This window comes from Girardinichthys multiradiatus, chromosome 13 (assembly GCF_021462225.1).
Source record: "Girardinichthys multiradiatus isolate DD_20200921_A chromosome 13, DD_fGirMul_XY1, whole genome shotgun sequence".
Lineage (NCBI taxonomy): Eukaryota > Metazoa > Chordata > Actinopteri > Cyprinodontiformes > Goodeidae > Girardinichthys > Girardinichthys multiradiatus.
The window spans coordinates 32081948-32104710 of record NC_061806.1 but is presented as its reverse complement, the minus strand read 5'-3'; the positions used below and the strand labels follow the sequence as shown (position 1 = coordinate 32104710).

The window sequence follows — 22763 nt, the reverse complement described above, 5'->3', positions numbered from 1 at the left end:
CAAAGATAATTAACAAGAAGTCCTTAAAAAATATATTAAATAATAGTTAAATATGGATTTGCTTGTCATTGATGAAATACGTGTTTAACCCTTTTCATACATAGCAGAATTCCGGCTCCAACAGATATAGATAAATCAATTACACTCCTGACCTCAACTTCTGTAAAGCAAACTTGTCCAAAGAATCTATTCCATCCTCTGCACCAACATGGGCAAGATCAAAGAGTTGTCAAATGATCACAGGTACAAGACAGTAGATCTGCACAAAGTTGGAATGGGCTACAAGACCATCAGCAGGATGCTTGGTAAAAAGATGACAACTGTTGGTGGGATTATTCATACATAGAATTATTAACTGACCATCGATTGCTATAAACCTCAACTAAGATCATCAGCAGATGATCATGACAAATGTGAGGAATCAGCTCACAGCTACACAGGAAGAACATGTTATTGATTTGAAAGCATATTGGAAAATATCAACCAAGAACACCAAAGGCAATACCTGTACCCTGATTAATTGTCATTTTTTGCCTCCCGCAATTAAAGGCACATGTAAATATCAAAAATAACACAAAGCCTGTCTCACATTGGCCAAAAACAACCTCAACAATTTGATGACCACCAAGACTTTTTGGAAAACATTCAAAAGGGAACATATTTGGATGGTGTGCATCCTGCTGTCAGAATTGGCACGTGTTGGTGTTTCTGTCCATTGCACTCACATGTTTATCAAGTAATTCTTTTCACTGTTTAACTTCCTGTTTTCCATCACTTTGTTGTTGGGTTCTCCGTTGCTGTCTCATGTGTTCCTGTTTCCTTCGTGCCTGTAAGGTTATCATAGTTTCAATGAAAATATTTCCATTCACCATGCACCTGCCGATGTCCTGCTGCCTCGTTGGTCCTTCATAACCGCAAACTGTGACACCTGCTGCATCTTGCTTAAAACTAATACTGCATTTCAGAAAAAGAGCATCATTCTGATAATCAAACATAGTGTTAATAGTGCGGTGGTCTTGGGTTGCTTTATTTTGTGGTACCAAAAGGCAGCATTACTTCTGTTTTCTTCCATAAAAGTCTGAAGGAGACAATCTGATAGTGACCTTAATCTAAAAAGCACATTATATGTTATGCAGCAGGATAATGAGCCAAGGTACACCAGCAAGTCCACCTATTAATGGCTCAAAAAACAAAATGAAGGTTTTTAAAGAGGTCTATTCAAAGTCCGGACTTAAATTTAACTAAGATGCTGTCACTTGCTCAACAAACAGATTGTTCAGTCTCGAAAATTCAATTCAGCCTTATTGCAATAAGGCTCAATTGGAACATTTCTGCAAATGAGCCAAATTCCTTCAAAATGATTTAAAATACTTGCTGCCATTTATCACAGACACTTGATGATAGTCCTTGTTGAAATTGGTGGCACAGTTATAGGGTTTAGGGGGCAATTCCTTTTTTGGACAGCTTTCTTGCTTTAATGCAGCTTTATACTCACTAGAGAGAAATTTGATCAAACTATGAAATTAGTTTGATCAAATTTCCAGCAGTCTATGGCTCTCGCCCATAAACTGCTGGAGTTAGGCACCAGCTCCCCCGCGACCCACTATGGAATGAGCGGTAGAAAATGACTGACTGACTGATTGACTATGAAATTAGTTTGATCATCTGAAACACGTGGGTGTGGCAAAAAAGCAAAAACAAGAAGGCAGCAAAGAGATTTTCACAGTCATTTTTGAACCAAAATGGATCTTTGGGACCTCTTTAAAGGTCACAAGTGAGTTGGGTTAATCCAGCTCTTAATCAAGGTGTTCTTGTATTATCAACGTGGAACTTGAGTTAAATCTTTATGGATTTCATGACATTTCATAAACTCACTTTCAGTGTGAACATTTGTGTGGCTTTTCACAAAAGTTATTTGAAAGGGGAAAAATGTGTTCGTGCACAAAAAGTGTGTGTGCACAAATGTGTCTACGTGCCGTGGAGGGACAGGGGACCAGAGTGTGTGTTTGTGTGTGTGTGTGTGTGTGTGGAGGGGGGTATACGGGGAGGGCGAGTGGAGGAGAAAGGGAGCGTCGCTGATGACACGCACACACTCTGTTTCTCACATACGGTAGAGAGGACAGTGAGGGAGACAAGAGTGGAGAGAAGAGGAGAAGCGGAGCAGAGGGGAAAGCGCTCGGAAAGAGATCAGCGGAGAAATGCCCGCTGGACGGATGGATTTTATTCTCCCCGAGCTGTACGAGCCTTTGTAAGACAACATGGGCTGCATAGGATCCCGGACGATCAGTAAGGACACGCCGCTTTCTGTTCTGCCATGTGGATGGGTGGATGGATGCGCTGAGAGATTGAAAAGGCAAAGGAATTCGTTGTTAAAGAAGTGAAATGCACGTATATTATATTCCTAGAGTTGGCTTGCAGTGAGTTGGAGCTACAAAGGTGGCTTTTTTCTGTCTTTTTTTTAGGATGCAGTGAATTTATAGTTTACTGTAGGAATTACTGTAGCGCCTCAGTGTATGTGTGTGTGTGTGTGTGTGTGTGTGCCTATGCGTGTTCTGAAGTGAGGGGAGAGGCTGGACAGACAGGCGGCAGGTATGTGAGCAGAATAAGATACCGCTTGACGTTTTCCTCCCCACATGGATGACACCGGACATGCAGCCAACGTGCGCGCTTCTGTGTGACAGACAAGGAGAAACAGGATGGAGAGAGACCTCCGCCTTGACACCCTGCTAAGGTCATTCCATGCTGGGTGTCTGAGAAAATTCCCCCTCCTTCCTCCCCTTCCTGTCTCCTCCTTCCATCTTCCACCCTCTTTCACCCCTTTTTTCCCTCCAGTCCTTCCTCCCTTCATCCTATACCCTCCTTTCTCTCTGCCGTGCGTCATGCAGCGACGTAATATATCGAAGAAGCAGAGTGCCCGCCCCCCCCCTCCCCACCACCACCACACACAAACACCCCCCCCCCCCCCCCACACACACGCACTCGCTGACACTCCGGGTTATGAGAGGAAGGCTCAGTGACTGACTCTTACAGGATGACTCAGAATCTGGCTGAGTAAACTCAGGTGTGAGCTTTAAACGCTCTGCGCATGTAGGTCAATTCTGCAAAGTCAAAGGTGCAAACTGTGTAAAGATCCATGCCATATGCAATAACTTTATTCTACCTTATTCTGTAGGCTCATCTTTGCTGGGAAACATTGCAAATAACTGTATGTTATTTGCGTTGCTGGAGTGTCTTTAGGTTGAACTGTTGAATATTTTTAATCATTTGTGGTTGAAAGGTGCAGTGTGTTCCGTTGCACACAGCTGACTAGGCTTGGGACTAACATGGATTACTTGTACCAGGCAACTTAAAGGACTTCAAGCTGTTAGCCATAAATTTATCTCAAATCAATCCAACTCACTTTAAATATAGATATAGATATGCCACCTGTAGCACAAAGTTTCCTGGTCAGTGGTTCTATTTTCTTGTAATTTATTTGTTATTTTTTACCCTGCCAAAGCAAACTTGCATGTGAACATCCCTCTGGTGACATCACATAAGGCACCTAATCAGAGTTCTTCCGAGTACGCCCATTTGTATTTTTTTGTGTAATCCTCCTTGTTTAAATGTTTTTAATCATATCCCCCTTTAAATGTGTGTTGGAACATTGCATGGATTTCAGGATTTTTCTTCCAGTAATAAAAGAGATGTAAGTGGTTTATGAGGAGGACAAGGTTCCAGATTTCATCGACAAAATTCTTGAGGGATCATTTTGAGCCAATTTACTGTAAGAAAAACATTGTTTTCCAATTGGATGAGTTTTGAGTTCCAGCAATGTCTGGTGCAAAACTGCTACTTCCAGCAAAATTGTTGACTTACAAAGTCCAAAACCACCAGTTAGAACCATCATATGTGCACCTACAGTCCATTTTATCACATCACCATCATTCCAGTCCAACACCAGATGGAAAAGAATGGGAAAAAAGTCTCATCACTTGTCAGGTAGAAAGAGGGACGTTAATGTGGTAAGAAAAGGTAGTATAAGAATAAGTCTCATCCAGTGCCACTAACTGTTTAAGTTGACACAAGCAGAATATGGCTCATTTTTAAAGTGGGAAGTATACTTGGAAACCAGTTAGATGGAGAATTCTAACAGATTTCTAATCAGCTGAACAACTAGACATGATCAATATTAACATAATCATGGAATAAATGTAGCTCAAACACATAAAGCGTAATTTTTTGCAACTACACTTACTATACAGCACAAATACTCTATAGCTTGCTTGCAGTAATGTTTATCAATGCCAGCTGATATCTCAATTCTTGTGCCTTGTGGGATGTCAATCCAAATAACAAAGCAACTGTAGCAGAGTTTGTGACCAGCTCTCTCCAGGCCAAACTAATTGATGTTGCAGGTACCCTGGCGATGAGCAGAAACATCATGCAAGCTTTGGGAAAAGTACAACTCACCTTTCAAGACTCTTTAAAGGTTTTGTAGGTGTGTAACCTCCGGGTTTGAAAACTATCCTATGAGCTGTTTCACAGACTTTCCCTACTTTATATTTATTGTGCAAAACTGCTGGAGTCTTGGACGCCTATCAAGATCACAGTCTTATGAGAATTTCTCTTGCCAAGCTTTAAGCCATGTGCTTTCAGTTGACACATAGCTGTTTGGAACGTATGTAGCGAAATGAGAGGGTCCACGTGACCCAAAAGTCCAAGTTGAAAATAATTGTTGTAACTAATGGAAAAGGATGAAAAAAAGACTGCTCTCCAAGTTATGGGCTGATTTCAACATTTGACTTTTTTAGAGCTAGGTCATGAAACTTTTGGGACAACAGTGTGTTTTGAATGTTCTTTGCCATTTATCTACTTCTGTGTTAAGTCCAGGGGTAAAAGTAGTTTTAAATTCTTGCGATTGCTCTAAGACTGCAAGAGAAGCTCAGCTTCCCCTAAAATGTCAAAAAATAAGTGATCAAATATATACTGTTGTGTGTACATGTCATTGACTAAATATGCACAACAATGTGCTCAACTTTTGTTCAGAATCAGCTTCTTATCACTGGTAACGACACGGCTTTCCTCTCACTCATTCCCGCAGCTTCACAGTGATTTAAATAGTGAGTTCAATAGCAAAATAAAAATGCTGGGCTTTTTCCAACCCATCGGACGCTCAGCGCCTCTGGTTGTCTATGGGGCAGTGGGCTGGCCTCGGCTGGCCCGGACGCTCAGTTTCTGCATGATGATTGGATGATCTGTCTGAGGCTGAATCCCTTTTTGATTGACAGCAAAATGAGCGAATCAGTGATCTTGAAATTCCCCTGTGATCTTCCCCTCCTTGAAAGACCAGCATCCGCTACTGATATATATATATATATATATATATATATATATATATATATATATATATATATATATATATTTTATTTTTTATTTTTATTTTTTCAATTGTTAAAGAACTTCCATGTATGAAACAATGATAAACTATTTTCTGATGCATAACTTTTCTTCAGTTTCCGTCTTTTGATTTCATTTAAATTAAAAAACTTGACAGTTCGGTTGTTTTCGAGGTTTTTTTTAAAGTCTGTAGATGCTAAGTGATTTGTAGTTCGTCCTGTCCTAATGCAAGCTGCGGTTTTTTATGTCTGTGCACCACCTGTGTAAAATCTCCCAGTCCCTTAAATCGAATGCACCGATCTCCTTGGCAACCGTTCTGTTTCGGAGGTAAGCGCATGCGCTCTCGTGTAGTGTATGTGAAATCTCTGGTCGTAACGGTGTTTTCAAGCTGTACTGTGTTGCTGTAATTCAGCAAAATAACATGAAACACAACTAGTTTCTCTCCCTTTGCTTTTAACTGGGGTATTTAGCAGCGAGCAGACAGACATTAAACGTAGCGGTGCTCGTTTTAAAGGCTGGCCGTTCACAACAGCCTTGAGCTCTGAGGGGAGAGAAGCAAAGCAAGAGCATTGAGGCTCCAGCATAGCAGAACAGTTCAGAAACTATTTGGAATGAGGGGAAAATAGCTACATTTATAAACAGATTAAGTCGTGTTTTAGACTGCCTGTTGATAGCGGATCTGATCTTTGTGTTCTTGTGAGTTTTTGGAGCCGTAACTGGTTCTGGATGACGGCTTCATAACAGACAGCTGTTCTTCCCTCTTTCCAGTACTGCGTACTGGCGCAGAATCTTTTAGTGGTACGCAGTACCGGACCGTACCGGCTCACTTACACCCCTGGTTAAGTCATGGTTTTCAGGTCCCCTAACATAGAATTTTGAATGTTATAATATTGAGTCATTATAAATAGAGCTGGCTGAAAGACTTGTACTGTCATTGCCAAGCTATTTAACAGCTTCACTATGCAGCACCATGTGCAATTTCAAGGAAATCAAAACTTTAAAACAGTTATTGAGTATGAACTTTAAAAAAAGACAATTTATTTGGAGATGCATATCCATTTGAAGTCTAAGATTCTTGGCTGGTGGAAATCCAAGTTTTTGTGATTCTGTTCACGTAAAGTTCTGTGCTAGTTACTGTATATGACTAAATAAAGTACAGCATTACATGTAAGGATACGAATCAAAACCCAAGCTTCTTCCACTAATATGCTACAGTTTTGTTAAGCACGTCTCTCATGGAACCACAATCTGTTCCACTTAGTTTAGTGCCTCATTAGCTTGAAAAAACTACTTGGAATTAGGGAAAACGTAAAGAAGAAGACAAGTCCCGAGCTAACACAATTTCCTAAGGTCCTAATGAAATATCTGCAACCTGTTCTATGGTTGAAGTAGACAATAATAGGTTTGAAAATCTTTCTTTCTTGTCTTTTAGAGCTCCTGTTTGTGCATTGTTATTTGAGAGATGGTAAGCAACATCTTGTTAATGCATGTTGATGCATCTCACTGGTCCAGGTTATCAAATCAAAGCATCTCAGATTCAAACTCTGAGCAATTCAAATGCCAGCTCGGCCCAGTTATTGCACCAGTGGCATGATCATGACACTTAGAATTTGTTGCATGCACAATTAGGCATAGGCCACTATGAGATCCGCACAGTATGATAAGTTTGAGTAAAGAACAGAATCAGAATATTCTCAATAATAAGAACATTATACCTTTTTGCAGTTCTGGTTTTTACAGTGCAGCACATGTACAGTTAAGTCCAAAATTATTCATACCCCTAGCAGATTTAGGTTCTAATTTGACCAACATGTCCCTCCTCACTGAAGGTCATATTAACCTTTTTTCAATGGGCGCAGCCAGAGAATTACACATCTAGATCAAATGGGGGATTGGTAATGTGCCATTCATTTGATTTAAGTGCGATGGAACAGGGCTGCATCTAAAAGTTACAGGACAGTAGCACTTGTGGATTGGAAATAGAGACATATTTGACAGATAATCTCTGGAGGGAGCTAAAAATAAGGTGATGGCAAGGAGGCTTTTCAACTTCAAAGACTTGGAGCACATTGTAAAAGATCAGTTGTCAAAAATACTAGTGGAAACATGCAAAAAGCTGGTCAGGAGTTATAAAAAAGCTTGTTGAGTGTGTCTCCTTGCAAGGACAAACCCCGAACATCAACTGCAGAACAAATAAGTATCCACTTGTTTCAGTCGTAAAATTTGCTCTCACAAAATATAAATATACGATTTAAAGACCTCTTCACAACAAACACTGAGATCCAACAGACTGACTTCAAACTGCTGTCAAAGTGAAGTGTGGTCGCCCCTTCAAATGTGTGCATTGTCAGTTTCCATTATGTGGAGCATGCAGCTGGAGTGTCCTGTCATCACATGCTCAGATATTTAAACACACACATTTTAGCAGAGGACAATCAACCCCCACCCGAAGCCTGTCTGTTAATGCACCATCAAAGCCTCATCCAGTCCTTTATGAAAACAAATGGAGGCAGCTGGAGCATTTCAATAAATAAAAGGAAGGACAATGTGACCTTTGGTTGTCATTGAGCTGGCTGGATGTAAGGATGGTGGGGACAGTGGGTGGGGTATTAGTGGTGACTGCTGTGGAATGACAAGGACAGAGGGCTTTTTGAGGACAGAAGTTTGAGGTGTGGAGAATCAAATATATGCTGGTGTTTATTTTTCTCTTTTGGTCTCATAGGTGGATTTTCTCGTCTCCTCTGGCTCTCTCCCCCATCCCTGCTCTCACCTCTTCTTTGCCATATCAGAAGTAGATAAAACCATACTATTTGAGCAATGTGCTTGGCACGTTCATTTGTCTTGTTTGAAAATTAAAGGAGGAAGATCTATAGCAGGAGGACCTCTTAGACGAGGGATATTTACAGAGGACATCATATCCCTGCCCTGAGGTTTAACTGAAAGTGTTTAAAATGCAAAGATTTCTTCCTTTTCTGTTCAAAGTTCCTCTGAAGGCACAAAAGTCATTCATATTATGCAGGAAAATAACACTTACTGCTTGAATTTATTTATAATTATATAACTAATAAATTATGTTGTTTTGTTTACAAGCAGATTGTGAATTAAGTAAGGATTGTTAATGTGAATATGGCATAAGAAGGTAAAAGGAAACTATTTTCCAGAGAGGCATGTTGTAGGGCCATTCATGTTGCTTCAACAGGAAGCAAGGCTTTGGCTGGTGGTGTTCAGTTTGATGATTTGCTGTTTTATACTTTTGCTATTTTAGTTTATTTCGTGTTCCAGGAGTAGTCTGTCCAAGAACATCAATTTCTACCTGCTTTGGTCAGCATTTGCCATTATTGTGAAAAGGTGATGGCCTTGAACTGACTTCAACAGACACCAGACTGGCGCAATGTATTTCAACAAAATAGCTTTTAACCTCTCTGTTATGGAACATGCTGGAGTTGGCAGCTATGGGTCTGTCTTCTCCAGAGAAGCTTGCGTGTCTTGTGTTATTCTCAAATAAAAGTTTAAAATGTTAAACCCAAATCATTTTGTTTGCTTGTTATAGTACTTTAAGAGAAATTAAAATAGGCGAAAATAGGTTTTGGCCAGTTAATGCATTATACACAGGCTACAAATCTTTCAAATGAACAGCTGATTTCTACATCTATCTCTTTTACGTAGGCAGATTCCATATTGGATTGAGGTTAAGGTTGGTGAGAAACATCAACGTTCTTTCAAGTCTGATTTCTGCTCTCATGTAGCATTCTAGTGCATTCATTATTAAATGGAACTTGAAAAGTCAGATTTCAGAATTCAAACTGAATGCACCATTGAATAGATACTAGGTTTCAAAAAATGATGCAGGGCATCATAGTCCCTTCTTTACTTGAAGGATATCTTCCTATAGAAAAAGATGCTGCTTGGAAAACAAGTAGTCTTTCTTCTGTGGTACTGCCATCCATCTCCTGTTTCCTCTGTGCTTTACAGAGACACATTCTTCATGGTTTTTGTTTTCAGAATGTGAATTCATGCAAGCATGTATACAATATCAAGGGCAGAATCTTCAGTGGTCGCAAGCAGAAAGTCAGATTGCAGCTATGCTAATTTGTCTGGACTGGTACATTTTTCAACAGCATGATGATACCCTTAGTCAACGACAGAGAAATATGTCATCTTTTTGTTTGTTGCTGAGCAAGAAAAGTTTTTCTACCCTGTACTAAAGAGTTAAAAATGTTTCAACTTGGCTTTAGCATGTAAAGCATTCACATCTATTGTACTTCCTATACCAGTGGCATGTGCCTCAATCAAGCTTGTCATTTCCAGACAATAGGAAGTGGGCACCCTTCTGTGTTGTAAGCTCTGTTAGGAGATATAGATGCATGCTGTGGCTGATGAATTTAGCAGGTATCTGATTAAAGATTTCTATTTGCTATCACATTAAAGGGCTATTTCACTGTTTTAATGAAACTGAAATGTGTTTGATTAGGTGTACTTAAAATTCTAAAGTGTCAAGCTTTAAATATTTCAACAATGAACAGCAATTCAGTTTGAGATTTATGAAACTGTTTTTCTGTTTGTGAAATCACATAAAGAGCATTTTTCTCAAATTCAGACATGCATGATAATCACAGAATACTGTATTTACTAGGTACACTTGGACTGAATTATTCAACACTGATCACAGATATAATAAAACACAGTTTTTTTGTGAAAACAAATAAAATATTCTTACAATTCTTAGAAATATAGTTAAAATCTTTCACACCTCATCTCAACATTGTGAACTGAATTTTGTGAGTTGTACATCGCAGCAGCTCACCAACGGTGACATTCATGCAAGACTGTCCTATAGAGCATCATGCATCATTGGTGATGTAGACCTTTTAAAGTTGTGATTACTGTTTTAGAACTTACTTACATGCATGAAATGTCCACATTTATGGACGATACTAAAGAGATGATTATTTTTTACAACTAAATGAGAACCTGCTGTTTTGATGCTCAAATTATAACAATAGCCATTTTGAAGAGTGCAGACTTGGACTACCATAATGAGCACTATCATCCTCAACAGAACTGCTAAAAGAAGACTGGTTTCCTGTCCAATCAGTTAACTTGTCCAATTCAAACACCAGAAGATTCCAATAAATAATACAAAAGTGTTAAGCAAAAACGTTGCAAGCCTCAGAGGGAACAAGCATGACAGACCTCATTAAAAAAGTCCAAGTGACAAGACGCCACCCCTTTCCTCCAGCCTAGTGCCTGCAGAATAGTTACTGCTGTGTTTCTTCTGAGCCACATCTATTCTAATATTATCCCTGAGAGCTGGCGTCTGTTGCTAAAAATAGATCAGGGGTAAAAGAGGGAGGTCAATGAGAGACAGAGGGAGAAACGTTGGTCAACAGTTGTCCCTGCATTATTTGTGTCACTTTTACTTCTCTTTTACTGCTTTGTCACATGTCGTTTCCTCCTGGTGATCTGCAGAAAAGAACACAAGCGATCAGAAAAGCAAAGCCAATTGTGTTCTATCACAGTCTTTTCTGTTCTAGTTCTTTCCATTATCTCAGCACTGCTGCAGTATGATTGTGGTCTGGTAATTTGGTGCTCTATTGTTTCCCTCAGCTGTGATTCCCGCAGAGTGCCATTTAACTGAACCATCACTGCCTGTTATTACACGCGATTATCTTCCAGTTACAGTAGGGCTGATGTCTAGCAGCCATCACTCAGACAGCAGGACTTTCACTCAGAAAGGCTGTCAGACAGGGAGTCACATCTCTGTCTCCATCGCCTTCCAGTCAGGGTCTGAAAGACAATGGCTTCTGCAGAAACAGGCACTAATAGAAACCATCACACAACGGGGAAAGGGGGGAGAAGGCCTCCTCTGTCTTAAATGCTCAAAGACTGCAAACCATCACACTTACTGTGTTAGGGAAATCATCCCAGCAGATATTAGACCAAATTCTTAGAATTGGATGTGCAATGGTGTGTTAAAATCGAGCTTCTTGTGCTCTATAGATAGAGTAAAAATTAGAAAACGTACGCCCCTCAGAACCGCTTCCTTTATTTGCTATCTTCTACCCCTCTAAAAGAGCAAGTGAACCAAAACCTTGCTAGAATTTATTTTCTCTACATAAAAAGTATGACCAGATCAGCTATTTGAGGTCTCCTAAAATCTCAGGGAAGTAAATGTTGAGGTGCAGATTAACTTTTTGTTTTTCTTATTACAACCTGAACAAGAGAACAGTAACAAATTTATCAGATACTTGCAATAAATCATAAATACTCTGGAAGATTTTAACACAGAAACTAGAAATGACTGACCCCAACAGGTCCCTCTAACCACAACGAGGTTAGAGGGACATGCTGTTGAGGCACTCTATAATATCATCTATACATGATGCATAAACATGTTAATGATATCTAAGATATAAAATAATCCATCAGTCTGTAAGTACAGCTCGGATTTAGCCTGCAGCAAAAAGCAAGCAGACCAACTGTAAACAAACAAAAAAAAACACACACACACAAAAAAGACACATACAGGGGTTGGACAATGAAACTGAAACACCTGGTTTTAGACCACAATAATTTATTAGTATGGTGTAGGGCCTCCTTTTGCGGCCAATACAGCGTCAATTCGTCTTGGGAATGACATATACAAGTCCTGCACAGTGGTCAGAGGGATTTTAAGCCATTCTTCTTGCAGGATAGTGGCCAGGTCACTACATGATACTGGTGGAGGAAAACGTTTCCTGGCCAAGGGAATGTCATGATATGGCAGCCCAAACCATCACTGATCCACCCCCATGCTTCACTCTGGGCATGCAACAGTCTGGGTGGTACGCTTCTTTGGGGCTTCTCCACACCGTAACTCTCCCGGATGTGGGGAAAACAGTAAAGGTGGACCCATCAGAGAACAATACATGTTTCACATTGTCCACAGCCCATGATTTGCGCTCCTTGCACCATTGAAACCGACGTTTGGCTTTGGCATGACTGACCAAAGGTTTGGCTATAGCAGCCCAGCCGTGTATATTGACCCTGTGGAGCTCCTGACGGACAGTTCTGGTGGAAACAGGAGAGTTGAGGTGCGCATTTAATTCTGCCTTGATTTGGGCAGCCGTGGTTTTATGTTTTTTGGAATCAATCCAGGTTAGCATCCGAACATCCCTTTCAGAAAGCTTCCTCTTGCGTCCACAGTTAATCTTGTTGGATGTGGTTCGTCCTTCTTGGTGGTATGCTGACATTACCCTGGATACCGTGGCTCTTGATACATCACAAAGACTTGCTGTCTTGGTCACAGATGTGCCAGCAAGACATGCACCAACAATTTGTCCTCTTTTGAACTCTGGTATGTCACCCATAATGTTGTGTGCATTTCAATATTTTGAGCAAAACTGCTCTTACCCTGCTAATTGAACCTTCACACTCTGCTCTTACTGGTGCAATGTGCAATCAATGAAGACTGGCTACCAGGCTGGTCCAATTTAGCCATGAAACCTCCCACACTAAAATGACAGGTGTTTCAGTTTCATTGTCCACCCCCTGTAAGTACTCAATGTTTGGCAGGCAGCAGCTTGAATTCCACATAAATAAACACAGGTCGGATAATTCAAGTCACATCTGATGTTACACTTTGCCTGTGTGGTCATCAGAAAATGCAACAGGATCAGGGTCCTGCTGGTTTTATTTTTAGCCATATTGATTCAGACCAGTAATGGAAAATGAAGGTGAAGCCTACTTTGGGCTCTCCTTTTTTTTTTTTTTTTCTTTCATCACCCATTTTCCTCTTGGAATTCAAACTGTGGGGTTTCAGGTTCTCAACGGGGAAACCTGAAGCTGCCTGATTAATTTTAAAAGTTTGCAGAGAGGCGAGAATTGGCACTGAGAAACTTTGAATGTTGTAAGAGCTACTGGATGATTATAGCTTGGATTTCCTTAAAATTAACTTCAGATGTCTGTTAATAATGAGAAAAATCATGTAAAAGCTTTTAACAAAGTCACTTTGAACTTGTAACAGAAATGCGTAGCATTTCTAAATAGAAGCAAAATATATTTTACACATGTAAAACAGGACTGTGTTTAAGCTTCAGCGGCCAAACTATTCTTGGACATTTGTTTAATTTACCGTTTCCACCTACTTCTGCTCTCCAAGGTCACAGACAGGCTGGAGTCTTCCTCGGCACACACTCTTCTATTTATAAAGGCAGCCATCAAGACAAAAGCTAAAGCTTATCTATTGTCTCTCAACATACTTTGATAATAATAACTGTCTAACATTGCGATACTGTCTGGTGGGCTTATCACATATTAACTCAGGTCAGCTTTGTTTTGAACTGACACCTGAAGAAATGTATAACATTTCCATTTGTTTCTCACATGCCTGTAGTATTAACCTCACTGATTCAATGATAAACAAAAACAGCAGTAGACAGACCACATATAACAGCTGTTATCTGTTAATATGGAAGACAAAGTTAAGCTTCACACACAATACACATGGTATTCTTAGGTATGGGTGTGTGAATGGTTGTTTGACCTGTGTGTCTCTGTATGGCTCTGTGATGGAATGCAACTTTCACATTAACAATCTTGACTTAACATCCCTTGCCCCAGATGCTTAATAAGGCTTTAGGGATATTGATATTTTATAGGAGGGTTTCTACCAGTCCCAAGAGTTGCACCCAAAATGTTTGTTCAGCTTTAGGCGCACTGAAGATATTTATTTGTGTTAAAGTAGACACATACTGTTTATGACAATGATTTAAAGTCTTGATTCTTACTCAACCTCTTCTCTGAGTTGACACCAAATGTGAAGGTAGTTTTGCTCTGTATTGCTTGTTAGCTTAAAACTGTAATTTGTGCAATCACTCATTGAATATTCCATGTAACTGCTGAACATGTGATGCATGACAAACAGCACATGGAAGCAATTGTTTAAACATAGAAAAGAGAGAAACATGTTGAAAGAGGACATAAACAAAATCTTGCTTCTACTTTTCTGTATTATGCGTTTTTTGTTTTTTTTGTTTTTTGGGATGAAACATCTCCAGTCTCTTACAAATGAACTTCAGCATTGCCATATTTCATAATTGGTTAAATAATCATAGTATTATAAGCTGATATTTGTTTACATATTGGCAACAATGATAAGAGTACAAGAATTGTACCCTTTTTAGTCCCATATTTCTGTTTTCTTTAATCGTAAAATGTAATGTGTATTTCAGCCATATTTTACAATAAAATATACATTTCTGACACCTGGTCAATTTATCCCACAACTATTTCTATTTCTGAACAATAACCATGATGAAATGTCAGAGTTCACTCATTTTTTTACATCTGTCCATTTTACCCTCCATCAACAATGTTGACTACAAGAACTGACAGTTCACTGGCTCTTTTGAACATCACAAACTTGATGTGTACCGATTGCTCTAAGATAAGGTTTTTGAATCATTTTTAAGTGAGTATACAGTCTGACGTATTATGAAGGCATTCTACACAATGTGTTGCACATTGCTATCATGATGAACCAATCGGAGCATGAAAAACGAGGGGAAAGGGATGAGAATTTGCATATCTTTAGCATGTAATTTCACTCATCTTAACTGTTATTCAAGAGCAGAAGCTGTTAAACATCTGTTTTAGTTTTACCCAGTCAGGTGTGGTATCTGCTCTCACAGAGAAGCCCTCATTCCCCCAGCCAAACTTAAATATTGAGTTCGGTGTTTTTGCTGGGTGACCCAATGAAGAATGCTCAGTAAACTAAGTGGAGGAAGTGTGATATACACATTTCAGATTTTCAAATTGATGAGATGATTACACATAGAACCAGTCGGAAAAATGGTTCCGACTGTTCTGCCGTTAAAGCCACTTTGGCATTAGATGAGGCTAATCTTGATCAGTGCAGAAGGAGCATCTGTATAGCAAAGCACACAATTACGTATTATCAGGTTATTGCTGGGAAATCTGAATAGCACCTGCCGAAGTCCCATACTAGTGATACTTATTTGCAGCAAAGACAGCATCTCCAGTTTGCTGTGGCATTTTTTGACATGTTCAAAATAAATCTGTGGCATCCTGGATGAGCTGGAGATTAAATAGCATATTACACAGGAAACGATGTATAAAATGGCTGGAGTATTATTTGCTTTATTTACTCAAAGCAGCATATTTGACTACAAGATTGGAAGCTGTCACAGTGGGGTTTTGGGGAGGACCGAAGCGCAGACAAGAGCTCGGGCGCAGCATTTCACGCAGTCTTCAGTTTATTCAAAATATCAAAACAATGGAAACAAAAACACTGCAGATGTAAACCAGAGTCAGAAATCCAAACTTACAAAGTTTCTGCAGGAACATGCGGAACTCAAAGCATGGACGAGGGCAACAAACGAAAGTGAGAGACGAGAGGAAACAGCAAAGGGCAATGAAACAAAACCAACTAATATACAGATGGAGAACAAAGGCAGGTAATCAAAGGAATTAAGAACAGGTGAGACAAGGAGGCAGAGGGAGCAGGTGAACCTAATGAAACCAAAGCATGAGGAAAGGGACTAAAGACAAGACAGTAAGCAGACCTAAATGAAACTATAAACCAAGATAAAAATAAAGCGAAAGAATCAAGGATAAACATGAACTGAAGGAAACTGAGAAACTGGAGGGAACACAAGAACCTAAGAACTTAGTAAAACAGAAACCATGAGGAAACCCCGACTACAAAAGTAAACAAACTCAAACCAAGACTGATAGAATAAAACTAAGAATGAAGCAGAGGAAATGAGGACTAGAATTAAAGTAAACAATAATTAAAGCTAACATATAAAGGAGAGGCTGGAGAACAAAGATGAACTAGGGGAACAAAGCTAAGAAGAATAGGAGAATAAAGGAAACTTAAACCAAGTAACAACTAAAAGGGGAAAACATATGACGAGAGTAGTAACAAAAAAGAAACTAATAAATAAGAGAGTGCCAGAGAACTCTGATAAATAATAATAATCAAAATAAGGAAACCCTTCTAAGAAAACAGGAAAGCGACGCCAAGGGAACTAGGAGCGAGGAGAGCACACTGGGGGGCAGAAGATAACCAAAGCAGAAAACTACAACAAACATGAATACAAAACACAAATAAGAAACATCTAGCTAAAAAAAGTAAACAAAACCAAAAGCAAAGACCAAAATGTCGCAACACGACAGAAACTCAATTATAAGAATATTATCTCATTATAATTTTTGCTTTCATTCTAGGCATAATCCTGAGAATGATCTTTGCCAACATTTTAAACTGGGTTTCTCTAATCCTGGATATTTGTTTTTGTGAAAATACATCAGTTCATCAGTGTTGAAGCTGAGACATCATGCTGGTGTCATGTCTGTTAATCTTTCATTTTATCTGACTGGCTTAAAGGTAAAGGGCTCCCAACAGAATCAGTTTAACACGCCATTTAAATGTATCATCTGGTGTTTAATGTGCCCTGCTTAACACAAGCAGTGAAGGCAGTTTATTTTCACAGCTCCACCATATGGCTTATATAGATAAACTGTGTCGTCCTAAATTAATGGTTAATACAGTGCTCACCAGGTACAGTATTTAAACCTGACAATGTACCAGGAAAGAGTTCAAAGACAGCATATTATACCAAAGCTAAGACGTTCTATTGTTTTGGGAAAAATGCCAGCATACTGTATGCTTGCAACATCTTTCTTTTTTTTTTTTTTCTCCTTTGCAACATCTTTCAAATGGGATCAGACTGGAATACAAAGCCCAGGAACACCCATTCATCTGTCTATAATTGGTGGTCTAATAGCTATGTGAACATGCTGATATTTTAGACTGCTGCTCTGATGGCTCCAACAGTAGGCACCGTTCACTTCTTTAATCACCACACACTTACCACACAAATTGAACCACTTGCATTTTCTGAAAGTGATGGAAGGATAAAGTCCTGAACAAGCTCTATATTTCCCTCTGAGCCCGGGTGTTTCATCCAATTCAGTAAAAAAATATATTTTTCTCAGTCAGTGTCATGAGAAATTGTCATTTCCTCTATAATTTTATTGATTATGTGGCAATAGCTTAGAGGAAAGCATTGTTACTGGATGTAACTAAAAATCTCTGAATACGTCCAGCGCACTAACCTTTTAATTTAAGTTCATGTTTTCAATAAGATAAACGTCTGATGTAAAGTAATAATTTGATTATAGTATTTTTTTTTATAAAATCATCATCGTCATAACCAGTTGCACCTTTAAATATTCCTAGTTTTCTTTTCCAGCGGTGCTAATATACACTACCGACAAAAGTTTAGAAACCCTTTCTCATTTAATGGTTTTCTTTATTTTCATGACTATTTACATTGTACATAAATTCTCACTGAAGGCATCAACACAGTGAATTAACACATTTGGAATTATGTAGTGAACAAAAAAACATTTTAAGTACCTTTAAATGTTATTTAAATGTTTTACATTTTATATTCCTTAAAGTAGCTGCCCCTTGCTGCGATGACTGAAATATTAACCTTTGGCTGTCTCTCAATGAACCTCTGGGAAGTTCTTTCAAAACTCTTTGGAAAACCATTTTAGGTGATCACCTCATGAAGCTCATAGAGAGAATGCCAAGAGAGCAAAGGAGTAATTAAAGCAAATGGTGGCTATTTTGAATAATCTAAAATATCAAAATGATGATGCTGTATGTAGATCTTAATATCTGAAAGGTAACCACACTGTTAGTGGGGAAAAGTCACTGTTTTTGCCCCCACATATAGGAAATGTGCACATCTGTTAATTTTGGGGTGAACAAAGTTTGTTGTACTTATTTTCTTAACTCAAGGGAATCACTTTGCACCAAACCTTTGTATTTTTGTGAAAAACATGATGCCTCAGGCATATATTAGAAGAAATCTAAATGAACTTTGTCAAACTTGTTCACTGTCCAATTTACCAATTTTTGTTTGTGAGCTTCTTTCCAGAGAAAGACTTTTTACATCTTTCCAGACTCTGAACTTCCAATGTAATCTTTTTGTGGCTTTTCCAGGTCAGTAATTGTCCCTATTAATACCAGAAAAACCCACACACTCTTTACCATATAGCTCCTGTTGAAATTGAACTGAAACAAAAACAAATAAAGATTTGATTCATCCATTTGATCCCCGAACCACCTTTTAGCCAGATTTAGATATACGTCGTAAAAGCTTTTTCCTTTTGTTAAAGCTTTTCACCTTTTATTTATCAACCACATCAACATGCTGTTAAGAGAAAAGAGAAACTCACCTTTTATATGTTTTCATAAGCAAATTTTACTTGGAGGGAATTTCTTTGAAAAAAGAAAAAGGAAGGTAAAATTGTCTTGATGAATTTGAAATATAACCCGCAGAAATGAGATGCAGTGGACAGGAAAGGAATGACTGGATGAAGGTATTGCCCCATTGAGGCGTAGTGAGCAGGACTCCCTCAGTGTTTGGTGTTGGCTCAGAGCATTCGCCACTGAAGCGGAGGTGAGTCAGACTTCACTTCGCTTTGGATCATTGTCACAAGCTCTGTGTGTTGCTTCACACACAAAGGAACACATGTGCGCAGACAGAAACACACACCAAACCCCTACAGGGATGGCAGCCGACAGGCGAGGGTGTGCCACAGAGAACTGTCAGGACCTATTGTTGCTGCATCCCACAATCCCACCCTTCCTCAGACGCAGACATGGACTCAGCTGTACTTTATGTGTATACATAAGGCTAAGTGCACGGGTGCATGCATCATGGTGCACACATTGCTTTCCCCTGCACGCTCTACCTCCATGAAAACTCATAAACCAATGTTCTTTTGAAAATATTTCCTAAGCTGTTAATTCTGCTACCTCCCAAATCTCCTCAATTCTCTCATTCATTAATTCGCCACCTTAATTCTGTTTCACCTTGCTTTTCCTTCCCTCTACCCCTTGTGTTCCTGTGAAGCAGCCATTTAGCTGTATTAGTCCTTAAAGAGCAGTTAAACTGAGCTGCACTGAATGTTGAATTTTAAACAACATTGTAACCTTTTTATTGCTGCATCGCCTCCCGTGCATTGAGTTCATTAAAATGATAAAAAAGAAAATTGTTTCACTTGGCAGCTGTTTTTTTTACATTATTTAATATTTAATATTTTGTGACTTTATAAAAAAGAATACTTGTAAATTCTTTAATTAGATTAGAGTCAAAATTATTACAGTATTATCAATTAACCTGAACAGAATTACAAGCTACAATATAAGATGTGGTTGTAAGATGTAAGATGTAAGATGTGGAATATTCATTGGAATATTCATTTCTTAGCTTTGTTTGACATATTTTTACCATCAGGGACTCCAACATGTACAGGTAAAAATATATCTAAAATGAAGATTAGCCTAATCGTAAATTGAGCGATTACCTTTTTTTTAGCCTTCTGTGAGATGATACTGGAGCACAAATACCTCGTCAAGACTTGCTGCATTTTCAGATGAGATTAAAATTCGTAAGAAGTAATTCATACAAGGGGATCTTGACATAAATATAGTTTTGTAGGAGAGGACTAAAAACAGTAATAAATATTTGCACTATTCTTACATTTTATAGGAATCTGTTCAGTAGATTGACTGAGGTAAAAAACCTGGCTATATATTTACTGTCTCACACAGCTATAGAATCCTATTCATACTATTGGATGTCTGCATTGCATTTCGATGCAGTAAGAAAATAGGTTGCTTTATCAAAATTACCACCGAGCATAGTCTTTCTACAAATCCAGACTAACCAATTTGAGACAGAACTTTTGGAGATGTCGTAGAATACTATTGACATTGCAAATTAAAGCCCTTTACATCAGAGCTGTTTGGTCAATTTTAAATGAAGCAGTGCTTTATTTCCTCAGATTTTCTGAAAGCTCATCTGAACATAGGTGCAGACCGAGAAAGGGAATTCTGGTTTGCCTGAAAATGTGGGTGTCAGTACCTTTCAAGTGAACATGGGTCCGGTTCTCTTACAGTGAAAATTCCAACTGACTATCCAACAAACTGAATAGAGGATATTAATCTGCGGGATTCATTTCATGTACAAAACAATATGCATATATAGGCAACATGCTAGATAGCTTGCTGCCTTGCCTGCTGCTCATACTGGACAGGTTGCTGTAGTGGTTAGTTTAGGTTAGAATACCAAACTAAAAACAGAAACCTAAAGTCCAAATAAAATTGGTGCTGCTCCATTGTTTGTTTCCACTGTGAACACTGTGAAAGGGGATGAATTTCCTCTTTTTTTAAAAACTTTTTTCTATCTAGACCACTGCTAATTTCAAGCAATACCAGTACAAACTGTCATTGACATTGATGTTGTCCTGTTGATTTGGTTTATTTGAAAACGGTGCAGTATAAAGGTAAACCAAACCAATTAAGTAGGCTTTTCCTGCCCAATCAAACTGAGTCCCGTAGATTATCCTTGTATGAAAGCAGAAACCAATCAAATGTTGAGAGCTTTAACCTAATAATAATTTTACTTAATCTGATGCTAAAGTATGTGGTCTTGCTGTCTGCACTTATAAAGAGTCCTGCCACATCCAAACTATACAAATTATCTGTTTTTTTTTTTATTTAGAAAAATGCATTTGATTGTTTAATTAGGAAGACACAGGTAGCAAGACAAAAAAAATTTTGGGAAAACAGCTTAGCATCTACTTTGAGTTCAGAAGAATAGGCAGAGAAAAACATGGACAAATACCAATTTATGGAATACTTCTTTTGTATTATTGCATTAAAATGTAAAATGCCTTTTAATCTTTTTAATATTTTCAGCACATACTTTGAAAAAATCAGATCTTTTGTTAAAGAGTGTAAAGTATAAACATATACATTAATGAGCTCTAATTTAGAATTGTAAACAACTGATTAATACTTTTATAAAAAGATCAACCAAAGTTAACAAAAATTATGACCTTTTTGATAGGACAAGAAAACAACTGTCAACAACGGCAAATTTATCAGTGGAAATACCTTTTTATACTTGTCCATAAATGACATCTGAAGTCATGTAGAAGGCAGATTTCCTTTTATATCAGCTGGGCTTTTGTTCTGGTGCAACTCCGCTCCAGAGTGTCTGGAGTGTGCACAAATACTGCTGACCTTTCGCTCAAAGGTTAAAAGCCTCACACATAGTGTACCAAACCTCAGAAGCTCTACGCTGCAGGTTTTACAGACTAACAAGCGAAAATTACTCTGCGCTCTCAGAAAAAAACAAACCGTAATCACAATCATACAATCATACTTAATTACCAAGGTTTTGTTCAGAGTATGAAAAAGATCTTTCAGTCAGTCTCTTGTTTGTGCTGGTTGCATATAGAGATAGTAAAAATTTCTGACAAGAATTAATAGCAAAGGTTTGTGTTTATATTTCAAGATGGGTAAGATGGACTGAATATACAGTCCAGTTTGAGACTGTCAAAGAATGGCAATTTGACATGTGGAAATCCAATGGTGGTGAAAATGTGTGCATGGAAACTGAAATAACGTATCTTATGGTGTTGAGTAAAAATCCTTGTTTTGTGCAAGAATGTCACAGTTGATAGCTCGAACGACCCAAATTGTGACACTGCTTTTTTTTTTCTTCCACTTTTTAAGTGTTTAAGTAAAAGAAAACACAAGACACTGTTGTTCGGAAAGATACATCCAACGAGGGCAGTGGCACACAAGTCTATGCATGAAATGAAGGTTTAAACATTTGCACAGAGAAAAGCAACAGCAGGGATCTGAAACTGATCAGCAGAATGCAATAAGTCAAAATGCACTGACAAAATGAGACATGAGCAACATCTGAGCAGACAAGGGCAGAAGAAAAGAAAGAAAGCAAGACCGAAGAAGAAACAAACTTTACAAATTAAAATGGAGGTAGAAATAAAAAAAAAAACATAACAAATGAGTGAATACAAAACAACAAGGTCTATAGAGAATCTCCAAAAGCCTAGAGTGCAGGCAAATGTTAAGCTGGTTTATCCAGACCTACCCTGTGCTGATTCTGGGTCAGCATTTCTACTCTAGATTGCTTCTACACTATTTCCTGTTTTCTCTTTTTTGTTTGGAGACTTTCCCATTTTGTCCACCCCACCTGCTCTTTCCCTGTCATCCCTCCTGCGGCTTTGGAAGGAAGCTCCATCATCTCAAGAGGTCCAGAGGTGTGGGCATGGTGGACTTACAGTATATGTGTGTTTGTGTCTGTTTGAACGTGGTTGAGTGCATGTGGGTATGTTGTGTGAAGTAAATGGCATCAGGGATCCCCTGGGTTAGATATCAAATGTGCTCACAGAGAGCAGAGTCATGACTAAGACTGCATGCCTTTCATTAACACAAAAAGAGAGAGAGACAGGGAAAGATGCAGCAAGTGCAGCTTGCAAAGTTG

At 38.6% G+C, this 22763-nt stretch overlaps 1 protein-coding gene across 10 annotated transcripts in view; it reads left to right on the top strand.

Annotated features, from left to right (window-relative positions):
• The first annotated feature begins 2070 nt into the window (after positions 1-2070).
• LOC124879245 overlaps positions 2071-22763 on the top strand; it is a 63753-nt gene continuing 43060 nt past the window's right edge. For 5 of the 10 annotated variants that reach the window (XM_047383680.1, XM_047383676.1, XM_047383675.1 and 2 more), the window contains exon 1: positions 2071-2286. In XM_047383680.1, coding sequence (XP_047239636.1) covers positions 2259-2286 — 28 coding nt within the window. In that variant the 5' untranslated portion in view covers positions 2071-2258. The remainder of the gene's footprint in view (positions 2287-22763) is intronic. The other 5 variants (XM_047383679.1, XM_047383678.1, XM_047383674.1 and 2 more) reach the window with 2 other exon arrangements.